Consider the following 23,857-nt stretch of genomic DNA (forward strand, 5'->3'; position numbering starts at 1 on the left):
TCTTAACAAGATTTTTGTTTTGCTGCACACTACTTGTTCCTTGCTAAGAAAGAAAAAAAGCTGTAACAATAGACAAGGTATTTTGCTATTGCGTTGCATTAACTAGATGCTTAAAGTTTTTTGTGTGATACTGAAGCTCATTTTTACTACAGAAGAGCTCGCTGTTACAGGTTTATACCTAGTTTTGGTATCGATTCCCAATTCCTGCTTTTTCTCTATCATATGTATCGGATGGGTTTGATAATTCTTTTCATTATCGAAACATAGCAGTGACACCTGTGTGCGTGCCAAAACATCGAAAAACACACCAGACAACTGTAACCCATTTGTTTTGGAAACAATAAAACAATCTCACGTGTGCGAGGGGAAGGGTAGCACTGCGGAAGGAACAGGTATTTACTCACGGTCAGTTCACAGCAGGAGTCCAAACTACCAGACCCTTTTGGTTTCATTTTGTCTTTACTACTCGTCTGTGCTGGCTATATGCCTGCTTAGTTGGTCAACATTGAGATAAGTCAGTGAAGGAATTGTTCATGTGAGAAGGAGAAGAGCAAAAGAAGAAAAATGAATGAATGATAAAACATACCAAAAAAGTTGAGAATGTCATAATTTCCCGTTTTCAGCCTATTTTAAAGAAAAATTCCAAGTTGAAAAACTTGAGAAACGGGAAGCATTCAAAGAACGGTTGAACAAAAAATGGAAACGGCATTACCAGAAAATTACGCATATAAAATTAGCGCCAATAATGAAGATAGTATAACTATTCGTTTAAGAACAAAGGCAAAAGAAGGTTTAAATCCTACCAAAAGAAGTCCTACGTAATTTTTAGAGTACTTCGATCTTTCAAGATAAATGGCAAATACGTGCTGTTCAAGGTGAGTATTTTCATTTTAATATAGTTCAAAGGAGGTGCTATTTTTGGGTAGATTTTACAAGACATGCTCCAGCTGCGCATCGATAAGTAGGACCCTTTTTAAAAAGTAGAGTAGAGTAGAGTAAGATGTAAATAAGTAGGGTAGGAGTTAGGAATGGGTTAGTTTAAAGTTGAGTAAGTTTTGATCTATTTTCATAAAATTATTAGTGTGTAATTTCACGTTTCTCAGTGAGTATACCTGCTGGAGCGGGCGTTGTAACGTTAGCCTTTTTTTCTTTCTTTTTAAGGTAGCGCATTTCCTAAAATTACATCCTAAGGAGTGTTGTAATTCTTGAAAAAGTGTGAAAAAGGGGCCTATGTTTAACAGAGGGATCCATTTCTGTTTTTCTAAAAAATGTTAAAATTTTGGTCATTTCTGTTCACATTACGTTAGTTGAGGTAAGTTTAGGTTAGGTTAGTGTAGGGGTCCAGCATAATTTTCCAAAAAAAAAAAAAATAGAGTTTTTCTGATTTCTACTAATTGTAGGTCAGTTCAGGTTAGCTTAGGTTAGTTTAGGTTATGTTATGTTACGTCTAACTACATGCATCATCAATTTCTCCTGTTTTTTTTTAAATTTTTTTACATGCTCCTGGACCCCTTCTGCTAAGCATACTCCTGAAAAGTTGTGCAGCACGAAAAAAGGTATCCAAATGGTAGGTTATTGTAACGAAGTAAATAAAAAATGGATTGTGCCTTGAAATTTAAAATCGCTCTGCTACTTCGGGTTAAGTTTAGAGTTACCCCTCCGCTTTTTATAAAAATCAGGAAAATTTACAGGAGAAATGAGGTAAGAAATGATAATTTGAAGTTTTTATTTGAGGTTTAGGAATGTAAGATCGGCAGGAGAGTTATGTTTAATACGAGAAAAGATATGTGGAAGTTAGTACTATTTGCCAGATGCGGAAGCATTGCGGAAGGTTTCAGCAGCATGGTAGTTGTAAAATATGGCGAACAGCTGTAACGGATGCGCAAAATAATGAAGAAAACCTTTTAAATTTTTGTGAAACAAACGGAGTACTGAAGTTAAGTGAAATGTAACAATTTTTAACACTTTAAGCACTGTTTTTTGTATGTTGCAAAGTCCAAGGGCAACTTCAGACTGGAGGGGCAACTCTAAACTTAAGCCGCTACTTCTATTTGTCTTTACGTATTGAACTGTATACATTAAAACTGGTTGCAAAATTTCTGATCGCAGTTGAGGACCAGGTAATTCGGCGATAGGAATATTGCCTTTTACATTGTGAATGGACAGTCGAGCGCAAGTCTGACTTCTGAGATCAGATCTTAAATTTCGTGCCGATATAGTTGAAATGGCAAATATTTACTTAAGCCAATTCATTTCAAAAGTAATATATGGCGAATAAGTTGTTTACGTGTAAGAGTTAACGAGGGAAAGTTAGGTTTAGTTTGCTAAAACTTAATTGCTTCTTAAAAAAAGTAACATTGCTTCCTGAAAGACGTTTATAATGGAATACTTCATACATCATACTTCACATATAGTATTATGATTACCTTCGAAGCTGTTAGTTTCCGTGTTTGTCATTTTTAACTAACTTCCAATTTTGAAGAGAGATGAAGTGAAATTTCAGTTTAATGTTAGAGGATAGTGAAATAAATTTAAATTGTTTTGTGGTTTCACACCATGAATCGAACCCTGGATCACCAAAGGTGCACGCGCTAATCACTATACCAGCGGAGGTTAACTTCCGTTTTTATACATAGGTACAAGATGCGGAGGAAGTATAGTTTATGACACACAATTCAGTATTCCAATTTATATCTTCGATTGCAAGAGATTTGATTAAATGAAGGGATGGTGTGATATTGTAACATAGAAAGTGCCGTTGTAAAAAACTTCGTTTATGCATATACCCGCCATCGTTGACGCGCCTTCTCCTTAAGGACGCACCCCGGTCGCTGCCGTTCGTGCCTCCTTGCTGCGCTCCTGACCCGACTCGGGTAGATAGCATTCGTTCTTTTTAGTGGGCACCTAGCACAAATTGGTTCGTGTTTTATTCTCTGTACTTTTTATGCTATACATCCACACTGTATTTATACTGAGCCGTCTAAAACTGAATCCGCAAGTAATGATGGAACTTTTTATTTAGTGTATGCTCCGCCAAAAAAAATACAAGCTATGACCCAATCTGAAAATGTAAGAAATGTTTCAAAATTTTATAGAATCTCCTGCTCGAGTGATGCCACAAGACTATTGTCAGACATCTTTAAGGTAACACGTTTAGTTAACATTATTTATTTCACCTGTTGCCATAGGAAAACTAGTAAAAGCAGGAATATTACTAGGAAAACCAGGAATATTACTAAAGAACCAATCATTTTGAACCATCTGCACAAATTTGAAGGAAATGAACCAATTACAGAACCTGAACGGTTTGAATGCGAAAAGAACTAGAAATAATTATAAATTGAACAAATAGAACCATATGTACCGGTAGCATAAATTATAATGGAACCGAAAATAATGTGTTTTTCGGTTTTAATAGTAAATTTAGCGGGAGAAAGCTACTATATAGTGTTAAGAACAGGTGAAACCCTTTAGGATTTTTGTATTCATCAAGATATGTGAGTATGAAAATCAAGTAAAATCGAATTGATTTTCGTCTTTTACCCGAATATCGTGAAGTAAAAGGGCATGACATTGCAAAGTAGTCACCTAAATGTATTTCTAGAGGTAGCAAAAAACTGTCCAATATTTCCGATACGTGCTTGAGTATCTTGTACCAAGATCAAAAGGGCAACATTCACACCAGAAAGGTTTTCGTATGCTTGTACTATCAGTATCAGTGGAATACTTTAAAATAGCATATTATTCAAAGCGTCGTCTTTTTGATAGACTTTTTCTTTTATGCGGGGGCTAAATCAGATTATATTCTTTCCTCGTTAAATTCTATTATCTGTAAGTTCATTTACACACGAATACTGGTACTCAAGCAATAATTAATTCACCTGTGTGCAAATAATATTCCTGGCAGCAATATTGAAATGCATTGTGTATCTGATCCATATGCTCTAATAGTCAAAATGGTGTGACTACCCTTATAGTGCCAATCATTCATTCCAACGACTTCATTGCAAGAACGGGCATTGTTTAGTATCTTCCACAAATCACTTGTTAGTGATGTGGCTCATTTAGTAGTGGGATATAGTATAGATGAAGTGCATCAGTTCCCGAAGGAGCAGGACGCTCATACTTTTAGGGATTAATCACTGAGTATGTGCGAACTTACAAAGGGGGCAACAAAGCGACTTTTATTTACTTATCGACTGATACGAAAATAAAAAGAACGTACCTGTACTTTATATCTGCATGTATAGTGCCGTTGTACTTTATCTATGACTGTGGGTGTGGGGAGGGGGGAATTAAAGCATATCGCATGACTTGTGCACATGGATACTTCTTACTATTGCACTACGTAGAAAATTTATGGTATTTCATGTAGAAGTGGTAACAGAACACAGAAGAAACGCAGATCAGGGGGTTCTCAAAAGGGCGTTCTATACTATTACTACGAATGTTGCCTAACTGAGCCAGGGCAGGAGCGCAGCAGTGAGGCCCAAGTGGTAGAAATGGGGTGCGTTCGTACGAGCAGGCGCGTCAGCGATAGTGTTTATACACATAAATGAGATCGATAACAACGGCTTACTATGAATCGTAATATCAGTTTCGAAACCGTCGATGGACTTGGGGGAGATACTAAATGCCATCCGCAAAAATTCCTGCTGCACTCATCCTTGATAGCTCCAAGTTCGAAAATCAATTAATTCACTGAATTTACATATTTATTTATTTAAAACTAACTACCGTCAGGTGGGGTGAAGATGAACAAAACTTGGGAAATTGTTAAAAGTACTTGTAGTAACGTAACTCCGGAAAAGATACGAACCGTCCACCTGACGGTAATTGAAACACAAAACTTTACTTTTTGGCAGGCTTTTGTACCTACAAGATTGAGATTTTGCACACACATTCCGTGCACCCTTAGTATTTTTCACATCTCTGAGTTAAAACAGGGGGAGTCTAAAGGGGCTAAAGGTACAAAAAAGGGATTTTTCTTACAAAATATCCCTTTTTCGCGATTTTCTCGCCTCAAGCAAGCAAAATCTGCTTGGGACAGTCGCTGAGCCTACCTCCCCCCATTGGTAAGCAATTGTTAAAATGTCAACACAGCTCTGAAGGACATCACAAGCATGCGTTCAACGAAAACGAAAACTCCATACACCTAAATGCTACGAGATATTGTCAAGTAGGAACACTATGGAGTTATGGAGTTTGTACATTAGGTGGTAAAATTTCCAAAACGGTTTATTCGAAAGTAATAACGAGTTTAGGAGAAACTAAACGCAAATATAATTAGGTATTCCAGTGGGAATTAGGGATGCCATTGGGTTTCCATAGATAGAATTTTAAAATATTCTAAAAATAACTGTTTACACAATTTTAAAGACGTTACAGATAAGTATTCCAAGTTAGAACACCCAGCGGTTATAGGGGTACCGTGCAATTACACCATAGAACTGAGGGGGCCCTAAAACTCACTAGGATACCTATTGCACTAAATTTCCTCTAACGTCGTTATTAGTTTCCCACGAAAAACTTTTCAGAATTTTATTATCTAATGCGAAAATCCCGTAACTATATTGTAAGTAACTTGTGGAGCTGAATTTTTTTTCTTTAATGATTTCATAGTTGCAAGGCAAAATTCAGAACTAAACGTAACCTTGCTATAACGTCAAAATCAAAAACTTGAAAATATGTGAAGAAATGAATAATATATTTTGCAAAAAGAATTAACTATGTAATTAGAATAATCACTTCAACCTTTCAGTAAACTATGCTATGTTTTTTTTTTTTTTTTTTTTTTTTTTTACCAATCTTGGTTGAGATGTATGTTTATAAGAGTTTTCCGCTACTAAAAAGGGTTCTTCCTAGCTCCCTTTTCAGTGGTTCTTCCTTTAAAAGAATGTCCGGCCAACTTCTAGGTTTCGTTACTCAGTGCTATGAAACGAACAACTTCAATTCATCCTGGCAACTCAAATTTGTTTAGTGTTGTTATACTGTGTTAGACAAATAATAATAATAATATTTCAAATAAAATTAGATTGATTTGTCAATCAAATTAACTAGATCGTGTTGAAAAAGAGTGGTGCTAAAAAGACGTTCTCCCAGGTGATAATTTTCTTTAATAATTATTGTACCTGTATATTGTAGGACGGAATTAAGTGTTACACTAACATGAACATATCAAATGACAACATTATAAATGATAGATCGTACTTTGAATTGAATTGAATTATCGCTTGCAATAACACTAGTTAACAAAGGTTTTGTTAGATAAAAGGAAATACCTGTTCTTAAAGGAACTTTTTGCGCTGAATTCGAATATGCACTCGTTTTTTTCTCTATCACGTACGATTTTCTCGTAACAGATGGATTTTCGGGAAAATCCTTCAAAAATTTCCCTTTTCGTTTATTTTACACCCCAAGATCTTGTCTCCTTGCATATACTAACATAGAAATTATACCTAAGTATACTTTGATTCATATTTAACAAACCCTCCAAGTTTCGTAATAATCGCTTTATTCTTTCTAGAGAAATAAATATGTTTGTATGTATACTGTGTGTACTGTTTATTGCACCTTATAGTAATGCTTTCAGATCTCTTAAGTTGAGGTAAAACGTTTTGCTTTATTACCGCAAACACATATATAAAATATAATACAATATAATTTACAAGTGTGACAATTTAAAATAAACAATAATACAAATGTACCAAAAGGTCATGAAAAGACAATCAAAACTATCACAATATATGAAACTTCCACTGGGTTACAAAAACGTACACTACTTCCTTCTTTTGTAAGAAATGTTGCATTCTCTAACAAGACCCCAACAATAGTCCCCCATCATTGAAGGATCCCATCGTCCCTGGTACCTTTTCTCCATTGCCATTATATCTTGGTGGAATCTTTCCCCCTGTTCGTCGCTGAGAGCACCTAGGTTAGCAGGAAAGATGCTGAGGTGGGAGTGCAAAAAGTGGATTTTTAAAGACATCCTACAACCCAACTCTTTGTATTTCTGTACCATGTCCTGTACGATTTCTGTGTAACTCTCAGCTTTGTTATTGCCCAGAAAGTTGCGCACAACGCACTTAAATGCTGTCCAGGCAGCTAGCTCAGCACTGTTTAACTTGCTGTCAAAGCTATCATCAAGCATTAATTAACTAATTTGGGGACCAATAAACACTCCCGCTGAAATCTTAGCATCACTCAGGTTAGGGAACTTATCTCGCAAATACTTGAAACCTTCACCAGATATGTCCATGGCTTTGACAAAGTTTTTCATAAGTCCTAACTTGATATGAAGTGGCGGTAGTAATATCTTATTAGGATCTACCAAGGGAGCGTATTTGACGTTGCATTCTCCAGGTACGTAATTCACTCTAGGTTCCCATTCCTTCACTTCATAATGTTTGTCATCAGCTCGGCTATCCCATAAACATAAAAAACATTGGTACTTCGTGTAACCGCACTGCAGTCCTAATAAAATACCTACTACCTTGAGATCACAACATATTTGCCAACAATGGTCCTTGTAATTTATAAGATTTAGCAAAGTTGACATGGTGTCATAGATTTCCTTAATCTTCACTGAGTGCGCAAGTGGTATAGAAGGTTTTTTATTTCCATTATGTAAAAGGACAGCTTTAAGGCTGACCTTTGACGCGTCGATAAATAACCTCCATTCTTCTGGAACGTAAGGAATTCCTAGTTCCGCCATCAACCCATTTATATCCGTACATACGCACACATTATCTTGCATTGAGAAATAGCTTGAAAATTGAACATGCCTTTTCCTGTACACTGATATGTTCGTTTCTGCATCCAATAAGTTCCACTGCTGGAGCCTTGATCCCAGAAGTTCCGTTTCTTGTTCTGTCAGGTGCAAATCACGGACTAGGTCATTAAGTTCACATTGCCGGATGAAATGTGGCTCGCGAACACAGTCAGGGATGAACGTTGGATCCTTGGATGTACATGTTGATGTCGATGGTTCATCAAGGTCATGATCATCATCAGAGTCTTTTGGCCATATCTCTTCCCAGTTGGTAGTGGGCTCGGGAAGTGGAAGTTCATCCCCGTGCGGAATAGGTCTAATTGCGGATTTAACGTTGGAATAACTTATTGTGTATTTGCTTTTTTTAGAATGTCCCTTAACTACTGTGAGACAAAAGTAACAATCATCCAGATGGTTGGTGGGTTCTCTCACGTCTGTGAAGTTGTCCCGCCCACCTAATGAATTTTTCTTTTTCTTATCTACATTGTTAGTTTATCGTTAGTTTACGTTAGTTTTGCTAAAACTATCGTTAGTTTTGCAAAAATAACAATTTTATTCGAGAAATAAATGGGCCGGCCAACATCACGGTTCCCCGCCCACAAACGAATTTCAAAAGTTTTTCATATCACATCGTTAGTTTATCGTTAGTTTACGTTAGTTTTGCTAAAACTATCGTTAGTTTCGCAAAAATAACGATTTTATTCAAGAAATAAAGTTTCCCGCCAACTGTGAATTAGCCCGCCCATATTGAATTCTCATAAAATTCCAACTTATATCCTTAGTTTATCGTTAGTTTACGTTAGTTTTGCTAAAACTATCGTTAGTTTCTCCAAAATAACGATTTCATTCAAGAAATAAAGTTTCCCTCCAACTGTGAATTAGCCCGCCCATATTGAATTCTCATAAAATTCCAACTCACATCGTTAGTTTATCGTTAGTTTACGTTAGTTTTGTTAAAACTATCGTTAGTTTTGCAAAAATAACGATTTTATTCGAGAAATAAATGGGCAGGCCAACTTCACGGTTCCCCGCCCACAAACGAATTTCAAAAGTTTATCATATCACAACGTTAGTTTACGTTAGTTTTGCTAAAACTATCGTTAGTTTCGCAAAAATAACGATTTTATTCAAAAAATTAAGTTTCCCGCCAACTGTGAATTAGCCCGCCCATATTGAATTCTCATAAAATTTCAACTTATATCGTTAGTTTATCGTTAGTTTACGTTAGTTTTGCTAAAACTATCGTTAGTTTCGCGAAAATAACGATTTTATTCAAGAAATAAAGTTTCCCGCCAACTGTGAATTAGCCCGCCCATATTGAATTCTCATAAAATTCCAACTCATATCGTTAGTTTATCGTTGGTTTATTTTAGTTTTGTTAAAACTATCGTTAGTTTCGCCAAAATAACGATTTTATTCAAGAAATAAAGTTTCCCGCCAACTGTGAATTAGCCCGCGCATATTGAATTCTCATAAAATTCCAACTCATATCGTTAGTTTATCGTTAGTTTATTTTAGTTTTGTTAAAACTATCGTTAGTTTCGCAAAAATAACGATTTTATTCAAGAAATAAAGTTTCCCGCCAACTGTGAATTAGCCCGCGCATATTGAATTCTCATAAAATTCCAACTCATATCGTTAGTTTATCGTTAGTTTACGTTAGTTTTGCTAAAACTATCGTTAGTTTCGCCAAATTAACGATTTTATTCAAGAAATAAAGTTTCCCGCCAACTGTGAATTAGCCCGCCCATATTGAATTCTCATAAAATTCCAACTCATATCGTTACTTTATCGTTACTTTACGTTAGTTTTGCTAAAACTATCGTTAGTTTCGCAAAAATAACGATTTTATTCAAGAAAGAAAGTTTCCCGCCAACTGTGAATTAGCCCGCGCATATTGAATTCTCATAAAATTCCAACTCATATCGTTAGTTTATCGTTAGTTCACGTTAGTTTTGCTAAAACTATCGTTAGTTTCGCCAAATTAACGATTTTATTCAAGAAATATAGTTTCCCGCCAACTGTGAATTAGCTCGTCCATATTGAATTCTCATAAAATTCCAAATCATGTCATTAGTTTATCGTTAGTTTACGTTAGTTTTGCTAAAACTATCGTTAGTTTCGCCAAAATAACGATTTTATTCAAGAAATAAAGTTTCCCGCCAACTGTGAATTAGTCCGCCCATATTGAATTCTCATAAAATTCCAACTCATATCGTTAGTTTATCGTTAGTTTACGTTAGTTTTTCTAAAACTATCGTTAGTGTTGCAAAAATAACGATTTTATTCAAGAAATAAAGTTTCCCGCCAACTGTGAATTAGCCCGCCCATATTGAATTCTCAAAAAATTCCAACTCATATCGTTACTTTATCATTAGTTTACGTTAGTTTTGCTAAAACTATCGTTAGTTTCGCAAAATAACGATTTTATTCGAGAAATAAAATTTCCCGCCAAATGTAAAGTTAGCCCGCCCATAAAGAATTATCATAAATTTCCATCTCACATCGTTAGTTTATCGTTAGTTTACGTTAGTTTTGCTAAAACTATCGTTAGTTTCACAAAAATAACGATATTATTCGAGAAACAAATGGGCAGGCTATCTTAACGGTTCCCCAACTACAGACGAATTTCAAAACTTGTTCATATCACATCGTTAGTTTACGTTAATTTTGTTAAAACTATCGTTAGTTTCGCAAAAATAACGATTCTATTCTAGAAATAAAGTTTCCCGCCAAATGTGAATTAGCACGCCCATATTAAATTCTCATAAAATTGTAACTTATGTCGTTAGTTTATCGTTAGTTTACGTTAGTTTTGCAAAAATAACGATATTATTCGAGATAAAAATGCTCCCGCCAAATGTAAAGTTAGCCCGCCCATAAAGAATTATCATAAGTTACCAGCTCAAATCGTTACTTTATCGTTAGCTTACGTTAGTTTTGCTAACACTATCGTTAATTACGCAAAAATAACAATTTTATTCGAGAAATAAATGGGCAGGCCAACTTCACGGTTCCCCATCCACAAACGAATTTCAACACTTTTTCATATCACATCGCTAGTTTTTCGTTAGTTTACGTTAGTTTTGCTAAAACTATCGTTAGTTTCGCAAAAATAACGATTTTATTCAAGAAATAAAGTTTCCCGCTAACTGTGAATTAACCCGCCCATACTGAATTCTCATAAACTTCCAACTTATATCGTTAGTTTATCTTTAGTTTACGTTAGTTTTGCAAAAATAACGATATTATTCGAGATTTAAATGTTCCCTCCAAATGTAAAGTTAGCCCGCCCATAAAAAATTATCATAAGTTTCCATCTCAAATCGTTAGTTTATCGTTAGTTTTACTAAAACTATCTTTAATTACGCAAAAATAACGATTTTATTCGAGTAATAAATGGGCAGGCCAACTTCACGGTTTCCCACCCATCCACAAATTTCAAAACTTTTTCATATCACATCGTTAGTTTATCGTTAGCGTACGTTAGTTTTGCTAAAACTATCGTTAGTTTCGCAAAAATAACAATTTTATTTTAGAAATAAAGTTATCCGTCAACTGTGAATTAGCCCGAACATTTTTTAATTCTCATAAAATTCCAACTTATATCATTAGTTTTGCAAAGATAACGATTTTATTCGAGAAATAAATGTTCCCGTCAAATGTAAAGTTAGCCCGCCCCTAAAGGATCTTCATAAACTTCCACCTCGTATTCTTAGTATATTTTTAGTTTAGGTTTGTTTCGAGAAAACTATGGTCAGTTTCGAAGAAATAACGATTTTATTAAAAAAATAAATGTTCACGGTTCCCCACCCACAAACAAATTTCAAAATTCTTTCACATCGCATCATTAGTTTATCGATATTTTAGTTTAATTTTGCTAGAATTATCGTTAGTTTCGCTAAAATAACGATTTAATTCAACAATATTTTCGACAGTGGCGTAGCCAGGATTTCGTTTCGGAGGATCCTGGGCCCTTCCTCGAAACGTTTTGGCTATATGCAAAGTGGGACCACAAGTTTAGGTTATATTTTAAGGACCCCTACAAATTTTTGGGAACCATAGGGTCCTACCGCTGAAAATTTTTGGCAATATATAAACTGGAAAGGCAATTTTAGGTTTTATTTTTACAACGTTTAAAAGTTTCTGGGGATCCATAGCCCCCGGAACCTCCCCTTGGCTACGCCGATCTTTCTCGCCAAGTGTGAAGTTACTCCACCCACTAAGAATTTTCATAAATTCCACCTCATATCGTTAGTGTACATTAGTTTTGCTAAAACTATCATTAGCTTCGCAAAAATAAGGTTATCGCTCATCGATATGAACGATAATTAAGTGCATAAGAATAGTATTAGATCGGCGAAAATACACGCTTTATTTAATGAAGTGTGATTTTTTTTTCCTTATTAACCATGAACCTCTCAAAAAATGTCGCTTTATGTAGATTTATTGTTGTTTGTGTGCTTTCTTTGAACACCAGGGTGTCAACAAAACGTACCACTTGCTTTAATGATAAGCAGCTGATTTTTTTTTCACAAAGAAATCGCTCAGGTGTTGGACATGTCAGGATAGTCATGATAAAACTGGGTGATAAGCAAGTCGAAAAACCTGTCGGCAACAGTAAATAATGATTCGAAACAATTGCAGGTGTAATATCAGAAAATCTGTCGCCTTAATATTGAACAGTAGTTTTTAGTAGTTAGATAGGTAAAGATAGCGTGAGGAGTCAGCCAAACCTTTGTGTGTGTAGAGTCAAATGATGGTATCGTCAACAAACAGCTACATCACCATCTTATGAAAAAACTTCAATGTGATTTAGGATCATTTTCACGCATTTGCATTATTTACTTTTTTATTTACTGTAATTCAATCTGAGAGCTGTTAGAAATTTTATCTCATGTTCATTCTGAAATATTTAATTATTTTATTTATTGTAGTATCTTTTGGTGTGTGTTTATTAAGAAAAATATACTCTGATTTCTTATGACGAGTTGGATGGATGTTAGAGGCTGTGAAAACTAGTTGCTAATGTCAAGGTGACAGCAAGTTCTAAAAATTGCATAGACAGCAGAAATGTATACTTCATGTATTATTGTCATAGACAGTCGAAGATGCTTTACTATCTCTGATAATTTGCACGTTTATTTTCGAATAAAAGGAACATTTAAAAGAAACCAACAATAGTTTTAGTAAACCTGACATAAATTTATGATATGGGGTGAAAATTCAGGAGATTTTTTTACTTGCGGATTAACTTCAGATATGACGGGAATCATTATTTCTCGAATAAAATTTTTATTTTTTGCGAAACTAGCGATAGGTTTAGCAAAACAAGTGTAAATTAACGAAAAGCTAATGCTGTGATGTGGAAATTTATGGAAATTCTTTATGAGAAGACTAACTTCACAGTTGGCGAGAGATTGTATTTTTGCGAAACTAACAATGGTTTTAGCAAACCCAACGTAAACTATCGATAAACTAATGCTGCAATGTGAAAGAATTTTGAAATTTGTTTGTGGGTGGGAAACAGTGAACATTTATTTTTTGAATAAAATTGTTATTTTTGCTAAAATAGCGATAATTTTGGCGAATCTAACCTAAACTAAAAATAGACTAACAATATGAGGGGAAAATTTATGAAGATTCTTTAAGGGCGGTCTAATTTTACATTTGGCGGGAAACTTTATTTCTTGAATAAAATCGTTATTTTTGCAAAACTAACGATAGTTTTAGCAAAACTAACGTAAACTAACGATAAACTAACGATATGAGTTGGAATTTTATGAGAATTCAATATGGGCGGGCTAATTCACAGTTGGCGGGAAACTATATTTCTTGAATAAAATCGTTATTTTTGCGAAACTAACGATAGTTTTAGCAAAACTAACGTAAACTAACGATAAACTAACGATATGAGTTGGAATTTTATGAGAATTCAATATGGGCGAGTTAATTCGCAGTTGGCGGGAAACTTTATTTCTTGAATAAAATCGTTATTTTTGCGAAACTAACGATAGTTTTAGCAAAACTAACGTAAACTAACGATAAACTAACGATGTGAGTTGGAATTTAATGATAATTCAATATGCGCGGGCTAATTCACAGTTGGCGGGAAACTTTATTTCTTGAATAAAATCGTTATTTTTGCGAAACTAACGATAGTTTTAGCAAAACTAACGATAAACTAACGATGTGATATGATAAACTTTTGAAATTCGTTTGTGGGTGGGGAACCGTGAAGTTGGCCTGCCCATTTATTTCTCGAATAAAATCGTTATTTTTGCAAAACTAACGATAGTTTTAGTAAAACTAACGTAAACTAACGATAACCTAACGATGTGAGTTGGAATTTTATGAGAATTCAATATGGGCGGGCTAATTCGCAGTTGGCGGGAAACTTTATTTCTTGAATAAAATCGTTATTTTGGCGAAACTAACGATAGTTTTAGCAAAACTAACGTAAACTAACGATAAACTAACGATATGAGTTGGAATTTTATGAGAATTCAATATGGGCAGGCTAATTCACAATTGGCGGGAAACTTTATTTCTCGAATAAAATCGTTGTTTTTGCGAAACTAACGATAGTTTTAGCAAAACTAACGTAAACTAACGATAAACTAACGATGTGATATGAAAAACTTTTGAAATTCGTTTGTGGGCGGGGAACCGTGAAGTTGGCCTGCCCATTTATTTCTTTAATAAAATCGTTATTTTTGCAAAACTAACGATAATTTTAGCAAAACTAACGTAAACTAACGATAAACTAACGATGTAGATAAGAAAAAGAAAAATTCATTAGGTGGGCGGGACAACTTCACAGACGTGGTTCTCTCCACACCATTGGTACAGCAAATTTCATGAACCTCCGTTTCCCTTTGGCCCATGCAAGTAAAGTGACGTAGCACGGTGCCCAAGTTTTGTCCTGATCTCCCACACGACATCCGAAATACATATTATATGCTAGTTTCACCGATGGCGTAATGGATCTACACTGTCCTTTAACTACAAACTGGCCACACACATAACAAAAACTATTTGGTGAGTTAACACACGAACGCCGTCCTCTTGACGCCATTGTACTGATCACAAACTAAACTTCTGGTCTTAGTTGGGTATAATGCCGTTAAGGGGGGAAACGATACCGTAGTGGAAAATTCAGACTGCATTAGTTCATTGTTGTCAACAATGAGTCTGTATTCCATTCTTTCTTTCTTTTGCATTTTGTTACATTTGATAACAAATATTGATAACCATTTCATGAACAAAACGAAAAAACTTGGTGAGTTGTATATATATGTATTAAGATATACATATACTGTACGTTTAAAAAAATATACGTTGGAAGTATTTACAGAGAGCAATACAAGTGTGTTGTTGACTATTGTAAATATTCATTTTTATGTCTGTGTTTGTAGTAATAAAGCAAATCGTTTTTACCCCAACTCAGGAGATCTGAAAGCATTACTATCAGGTGCAATAAACAGTGCACACAGTATACATACAAATATATTTATTTCTCTAGAAAGAACAAAGCGATTTTTACGAAACTTTTAGGGTTTATTAAATATAAATCAAGGTATACTTAGGTATAATTTCTATGTTACTATATGTAAGGGGACAGGAGCTAGGGGAATAAAATATCTGAAAAAGGGAAATTTTTGAGGGAATTTCCCGAAAATCCCTCTGTTACGGGAAAACTGTACGTGATGGTGAGAAACCGAGTGCATATTCGAATTCAGCGCAAAAAGTTCCTTTAAGATCAGGTGATTTTTCTCATGTAACAAACAAAAAGTTTAAATTTGTTAACTAGTGTAATCAAATGACATCGGGTATATTCGCAGCTTGTGCTGTCGTAGGACTAGTTTTTCGTTTATTCTCTTTGTAAACTGTCATATTATTCACACGTATCTTCGTCTTCACATTATACTGAACATTGTGTTTTTTAACGTGTTACATTATGAGGATAGAAAGTGTAATGTTGTGAAACTTCCTTGTTTTTCTAGTGTGAATACAGATGTCAGCATAATACCTATCCGGAATATCGTGGAAGGAAGCAACCTTCGAAGAAACATACAGGATGTCCGGCAGAGATACATGTGACAATTAAAGCAGTGACTGCCAGAAATAGGTATGAATTTACTCCGTTTTGTTTGGTGGGTGATGGACGGAGTAGTTGTGAAAAATGGGTACTTCCTGTCCTCAGTTCGAACCCAATAGTGTGTATGTGCTACACGAACACTGTTGTTTGTGCTTTTTCGGGGTACTTAAGTTTTCGCCAACTTTCATTCCAGTAATTCGTTAATCAGAATTCCAAAATATGTCTCAATTACGGTGCACTCGTACAGTGTGTAACGTGGAAAGTTAAAAGAAAGATTTCGTTATTTTTTTCCCCTTGAATGGTATTGAGCAAAATGTTGCATAATGCCAGTCACCAAATTAAATTTCATAACTTTTTTTTTATCAACCACGAATTACTCAAAGTAAAATTAATATTACTAGGCGACAAAATTTCCACCAATGTTCAGACACTTGTAATAGCGGTTGATCAAACCTTTCTCATAGAGACATCCTACCAGTGAAGGCAACTATAACTTCACTGCGTTTTTTTTCTTCATCGTAGTCACTATCAAAGTGCGTAACAGTAAATTGAGAACCGGATGTGGTTAAATTTCACTATAACTTCCGGTTTCAAGATTGACCCATAGATCAGAAACGGTAAAAGATATAAACAAAAGGCAGAAACGAAAAATGTGGGTTTTTTCTACAATAGATTAAGCATGTAAAAAATAAGTACCATTTCATTCGATAATCTGTTCAAAACGAAAGAGGTATGAATTAACAACTTACGGTTTTAATACTGATTTTCATAGAGCAAAAATGGTACCAGATATCGAGAAACAGTTTCTTGGAATTGATTCGGCATCTTAAGGAAAAATACCATCCTGATCTGTATCTTCCTGCTATAAGCAGAAGTTGTAGAAATCTACTGCTTCCGGTTTCCATATTAATCTAGAAAGAGCAGAAATGATGAAAGATAGAAAGAAGCTGTTTTCTGCAATCGATTTTGCATTTAAAGAATAGTTTCCACCTCCTTCACCTATGCTCTATTTAAATCGAAAGTTACAGAAATTATCCACTTCCGGTTTTAACAGTGTTTGCCATAAAATGAGAACGGTAATGGATAACAGGAAGGGTTTACATGGAAAGGCAATGACAGGCGTTTACATTTGAATTTGCGTGAGGCACCTGATATATAGATCTATTAGTTATTTAAGTAGATCGTTACTAGTTATTGTAGTAAGTAAATTAAATTGCGGATTCCCCTTACTTTTATATAATACCAATAGTTGTTTGTTGTACTCCGGTTTACTCTTTTAACTCCGAGTACTACTTTCCTAAGGTGTTTCGAGAGCCCTTAGAGTGGATTATCTAGTTTGATATCCCTAATATGATTCTTTGATTGTCGCTTTAATATCTATTTTGGTCATTTCTATATAACTTTTAATCACACCATCCCACCTTATTTATACCGCTATTTTGTAGTTTACCTTACATTAATCAGTCTTTATCGTATCATGTAGCAATGCAGGTTTAATTTAGTGTATATTACATCCATTTATGCATAAGAGTAATTTTTCCATCTATACTTGCGATTCGTCATGTATCCTATTTTATACATATAAAATTTCACAATCTCTTTTGTTTCATTGACACTTCAATGATTTTTGGTATTTGTGACTGCTACATGTTTTTGCAGTTACATGACTATGCAGTGCTGCCAACTTTAACATTAATTTTGGCCGCGGTGGGTCAGCGGTAGAGCGTTTACCTCTGATGTGTGGGTTCCCTGGTTCAATTTCAGCTCGCGCCAAGTGGGCTTTGCTGTGAACAAACATCGTGTACGTAGTTGTTTCGAGGTTCTCCCGCTTCCCATTTTCTTCATTTCATCATTTCATTCATTTCTCATCATCACCGTTCCCTTAGCTTCAGTGCATAATCGTTGGACGTTAAACTAGATATTTCATTTCATTTAACCATAATTATCATATCTCTTTAGAAATAAGATATGATACCTATGTGAACACTTTTTCGAAATAAAGTCAAAGTTTGAATTCCTTGTAACTTAGTTTCTACTTTTTAGAAATGTTATATCCTGATTATAGTATTCTTCGATGTGCAATGTTTCGTCCGTCTCATTTGCGTTGTTACTGTTATAGAGACCTCCAAGATTGAATCGTTTTATGGTTTTTGTGATAGTGGCATCCTAAGTTCGCAGCACTGAACAATAAATATTGTACTATGTGCTTTCGTTTCGGATGTAAATTTGAAGTTTGTAATAGCCTGACGCGAGGTATTTGAAAAAAGAAGTTTGTGATGAGTTGACAACACTGTAATTCTAGTGATATTAGCTAGTATGTCAATGTCGCCCTACCGATATTTGAATAGTTCATAATGTCAACTTTTTGGTCTATTAGTTTAAAAGTTATTAGGGTGTTAAAAAATAAATGGTCCAACCTCTATAAAAACGCAAGTAGATTAGCTTTTAAAATTTAAAATTATACCTTGAGAATTGCTTTATATTAAAATCTACTTTCTTTGATTTGTAGGTCGAAGGCCCCATTTCTACCGGATTATCCAACGGTTGTTACAATTTACGATAAACACAATTACAGGATTTGGGCAGCAGAAGCCTTGCGGTATCAGGAGCCAAATGAAGGTCAAGTTTCTCGAGTTAATAAGGACAGGTCTATCACCATCTCAAGCTTTGGAAGTCCATAAGAAAGATTTAATGGAGGAACACGATGACTATTACATCGCGGCAGCAAATAGAGAACTGTGTCCCGATCTTCACTGGATATATAGACTATACTATAAAGTTGTGCAAAAGGAAGACGGCTGTTCTTCTAAAGGTCTTGTAGTTAGTATAGATGAAAAAGTTAAACAGCTGCAAGAACAAGGCATATCTGCAAAATTTGTTTCTATTGGCAATCATTTCGCAGTTTCAATCTGTACACCATTAATGAATAGGGTGCACCGTCTGAAAAGCAGCAGTGATATTTGTTTTGTTGACAGTACGGGAAATGCAGACAGACATAATTGTAGAATATTTTTATTAATGGTGGACAGCTGTGTGGGTGGATTTCCTGTGGGTACCATCATCACAAGCTCTGAAGCGGAGGAGGTTCTAAGAGTAGGGTTAGAATCGTACATCTCACTTTTGTCTGCCTTGGCTTTTGGTGGTCGTGGTGCGGCAGGCCCATCTTTGTTTCTAACTGATGATAGCGCCAGTGAGCAAAATGCTCTTCGCCAGTGTTTTCCTGAGGCTACGTTGCTTCTTTGTATATTTCATATATTACAAGCTACATGGCGTTGGTTATGCAGCGCTAACAATGAAATTCCTAAGCCAGCTAGACAAGAATTGTTTTCGTTTGTGAAGACACTAGTAAATACAAGAAGCGAAGAGGAATTTGTAGACTTTTTAAAGGAGAAATCCGAATTGATCAGAAAATACCCCAAGTTCGAAAAGTATTTGCATCATCTTCTGAAAAGAGCTAAGGCTTGGGCACTGTGTTACAGATTAGAGTTACCGGTACGTGGTAACAATGCAAATGTAATTTTAATGCTTGACGAAGTAGTCATAGATTTAAAGCAGAAATACGAACACGAACCAGGACACTTCTGTCAAGCAATTAAAACTTTTCACAAGAAATACTTCCAATTGAAAACAGAGGCGGGTATTTTATCAGCTTTGCATAATTTTGGCAGCGCTCATGACTACCGTAGAAAAAATGCTACCTACATACCAGTTCGGCCAACAGCTATTGCCAGAAGAAAAAGTAGTGTGCCTGGAAGGAAGTGTGTAGTAAGTGGTAGACCCCCAAAATCTTCGTTCACACTTGAACACCAATATTCTAAAAAGCGTACGGCATCTGGCGAAGTGGAAAGAATAGAAGTAAAGCACCCCACAGTTTGTCAGCTTGTGTGAGCCAAAATGTTTCTTTAGGAAAGAAGTAAACCTTTGATGTATGTGTAAGTTATTGTAAAGGTGGAGCAACTATGGATTTCCATAGTTAGCGAGCTTGTAAACGTACTCTGGTATTTTGTAGTCGATATATGAGTCTAAAAGGAGTGTAAGTCAAAATGTTGTCATAGATAACTGTTGCCTTATTTAGATTTTACTTAACGAGAAGTCATTGATGAAAAATTCATGCAAAAAAGTTATTCAAGCAATGTACGTTTTTGAAAAAGTGGACCATATTATGAAAGAAAATAACAAATGATTAGGAATAATTTTTCAGTATACATGGGCAGGGACGTGTTTTCTCCTCAAAACGACGCAAAGTTCGAAATCTAAGTGAAGTTTAAATATTAAAACCTCTTTTTACTGATGTGCATAGAATGATATCTAGGATCAAACTTGTATTAAAACATGAAGTATTTATATTGTGAAGACTATATTAGTAGAATAGTAGCGATTACGTTGTATATATTTGGTCAGTTTAACGAAACTAAAAGCAGATATATTTCAGACAACATTGTCATTACATATAAAATGTTCGTATTTTTTTTCTCAAAATGTTAATTTTGTATTTGTAATGAAAGTTTTTTTTCTTTAATAGCACTTTTAGTTTGCTCTTGTGTCTACTCTCTTAAATATGGTATACTGTAAAATAAAGCAGTCAGTTTGTATTACAAAAAAAAACTTGTGTAGCTGTTTCTGTAATATTTTTGTCATGTTTTGTTTTAATAATGTGTTTTTTTACTGAAATATTTAAATTAACATAAAAGAAAACAATAGTTCTGGTTTATTCAATAGTATATAATTGTCATTATTTTTATTATTATCTTGTGATTATTAAGTTACCTGAAGTCATTGTTAAGTTAACTGAAACCGCGTCTGATCAGGGAACCAACTATTTTTTCCATGGATATCGTTATCGGATGGATACTTACCTGAAATGCCACGCTACTGGTTACCGAAATTTCAGTAATGTTACCTAGGAAACATACAAAAAGATTAGAGGTAGTTAATTTTAATAAAAATGTGCCAGACTTTATCTATGTTGATGTTTCGTGTGTATTTTTTAGGACTGGATAGTGTTGTGGTTAACGCGCAGCAAAACAGAGAATGGGGTATAATCGAGGATCAGTCGTGCATATTTTCGCTTGTGTATTATTGAATTTGCACCTATACAGGAATTATGTGATACAAAATATGTTATTTCCTCCATTCTTTATAAGTAATAAATGAGTTCAACTTAGTTTATAAATATTCTCACTTAATATAATTTCAGTGAAGAATATATGTGCGTGTGTATTAGGTACTTAAGTACTTATTGATTGTGAAGAATTTGTGAGTGTTTACAAATTTTAGCTGATGTATCGTTTAAATTCTTAATTGCATCATAAAACGAAGCTATCAGATCTTAGGTTCAACTGTTGCATTTGTAATACTTGAATGAAGAATAGCTAGAATGTTGAATGTAATAGCTAGAATGTAGTATAGGAACTCATGTAACGCAATCTGTTGTGCCAAGAATTTTTTTTTTTATTAGAGGCATGTAATATAATTTTCATGTTATTCTGTGTTATATCAATATGATAATTTAGTGGTGCATTATTGCTTTTTAGAAACACTATTGAGCTCCTCATGGCAAGTTGTGCTTTGAAGCATTATATGACATATTTGATAATATTACAAAGAGTTCCTACAACAGCCAGTGATGGCAGGATTTTTTTAAAAATTATTTTTGAATAGTATGTCACCAAAGCTTATACTCTCTCATTCAAATTTGAGGCCTTTTGTTTAATAATATGTATTTATAATATATTGTAGCTTTATATTAATTGAAAAGTGAGTTTCAAACAGATTTAAAAAGTAAAAACCGCATAAATTTCAGCTTTGTAAGTCAGAAATATTATTCTACATGCCCAACTGTCTTATTATATTGTAATTTAGACATAACGACAGATCATGTATCGCGAGAATCTAAATGATTAACTAACTAAAACAAATTCCAGTATTGGAAAGAGAATAAATTTATCTCTGAAAAATACAAAGATCCTGTTCTTTAATTTAGTTTAACACCACACAATTGTGCATCGAAGTTGCGAGAGATTGTGATAAAGAAAATTGATGGCATTATGCAAGGAACAAAGTAGAAAAAGAAAAGATATCCCTAACGAAATCACGTACAATACACATGATATTTGGCGATAGCTGGAACCCTTTATTTCTATATTGAAATTATTAAGTGCATTTTATTTTCCGGGTAATGATTTAATTTCGTTAACTTAATATTTGCATTTATGGATTCTCAGCTTTAGAAGCCGTTGCTTGTTATGTTTTCTTACATTTCACTTTCTGTATAGGAAGACAGTATTATATTCATTAATGTATTATATAAATGTGGAACAGCTGTATTAACAAGTATCTTTCATTAAACTGGTAAGTATCGTAAAAATATTATCACCAAGTGTGTGTCAGAATGCATCGAGCATTCTTTTTACGCACTTCGTATATTTTCATTCTCACGAAAGTTACCTCATACCTGAAAACGATTTTGTGGATTCAGGACTTACATGGAAACATTTCTTTTATAATCCAACCAGGTGTGAGAAGCGAAGACGATTAATGTAAAGGGTGTGGTGATGAGTTAATTGCACTTGCTGTTTCAGTATACAAATACACACACACACACACACACACATATATATATATATATATATATATATATATATATATATATATATATTAAAGAGTGTTAATGATCTACACCGACAGACTAGAAGAGGTCATTCCTCACATCAAGATATAAGAAAAAGTTCATATGGACCTATGGCGAGAAATGCATAATTTCAGAGCTAGGGCTGTCCAAAATAGCGAAAAAGCCAAATTTTAATAGGTTCTATTTCGAATTCCAGAAACTGTGCATGTTGGTCCTTATCAGCGTAAAGGAAGCCACACATACACAATTTAAAAGTGCATGTTTCGTCAATTTTCAATAAGTATACATGGTATTTCATACAATGTGTAATGTTCAGATATGCTCTCAATAGAGTTTCCAGATATACCCTGATTTCATGGAGGGTCCAAAGTAGACTGGAGGTAAGCTTTGACAACAATGAACATCCAATGCTTCGGAGGGAAGTCGGAAATGTTAGGAACCGGCAGCTACATGCTTCTTTGTGTACGGAATAATGTGTGATGCGATGTATTTCGTCACGGTATATTTCATATTTTCTTCACTTATAAGTGTGAAAGAAACCATTTCAACATGCGTTTTTCCGAGTACTTGAAACCGTGCTGCTGACGATCCTTAACACTTCTGACATCGCGCCAAAGGATTCTGTGTTCACTGCTATCAACGCTTATAATTTACCTACGTTGAACCAATCATAAAATTCGAGCATATCTCAAAATTCGGTTGATGGCATGTTTGGGAATTTAACCCTGTACACCCATTGAAAGTTAATGAAATATGCTTTTGGATTGCGTATGCATGACTTCCTTCATGTTGATAAGGACCACAATCCACAGTTTCTGGAATTCGAAACAGGGCCTATTGAAAATTGGCTTTTTCGCGACTTTGGACAGCCCTAGTTCTGAAACTGCACTTTTCCCTCAAATCCATATAAACTTTATCTCTTTTGATGTAAGGAATCACCACTTACAGTTTGTCCCTATAGTTCATTAACACCCTGTATATATATATGTGTGTATGTGTGTACAGGGTGCGGCAGCGTTCATAGTAGAATATTAAAAACCATCATGCATCGTTCATAGTACACCATCATGCAGTAACTAATTTATTTATTACCTCTTATGTCAATTAATAGTTAAAAGTACGTCATTTAATAATGTGTAAGTCATTGTTCATTGCGTGGATTACTTTTTGAATATGACTCCTGTCAAATGATGCTCCCTCTGCACAACACATTCATCTAGGCGGCGTTGGAAGCTTTCCGTAACTCGGCGTAACGTATTCCCTGGGACATTGCCAATGGCAGTTCTGATGTGATCCTTCAACTCAGGAATGGTGGCACAACCTGTTCGGAACACTTCTTGCTTCAGGTAGCCCC

At 34.7% G+C, this 23,857-nt stretch overlaps 1 protein-coding gene across 1 annotated transcript; it reads left to right on the forward strand.

The window, feature by feature from the left end:
- Positions 1-404: 404 nt before the first annotated feature.
- LOC145670738 (uncharacterized) lies at positions 405-21,701 on the forward strand. Its single transcript, XM_081739511.1, has 3 exons — positions 405-1,048; positions 15,778-15,902; positions 18,382-21,701. Exon 3 carries the CDS (start codon positions 18,486-18,488, stop codon positions 19,758-19,760), a length of 1,275 nt encoding a protein of 424 aa, XP_081595637.1. The 5' UTR covers positions 405-1,048; positions 15,778-15,902; positions 18,382-18,485; the 3' UTR covers positions 19,761-21,701.
- Positions 21,702-23,857: the final 2,156 nt, after the last annotated feature.

Source organism: Thermobia domestica, chromosome 14 (assembly GCF_964235325.1).
Source record: "Thermobia domestica chromosome 14, izTheDome1.hap1.1, whole genome shotgun sequence".
Taxonomy (NCBI): Eukaryota; Metazoa; Arthropoda; class Insecta; order Zygentoma; family Lepismatidae; genus Thermobia; species Thermobia domestica.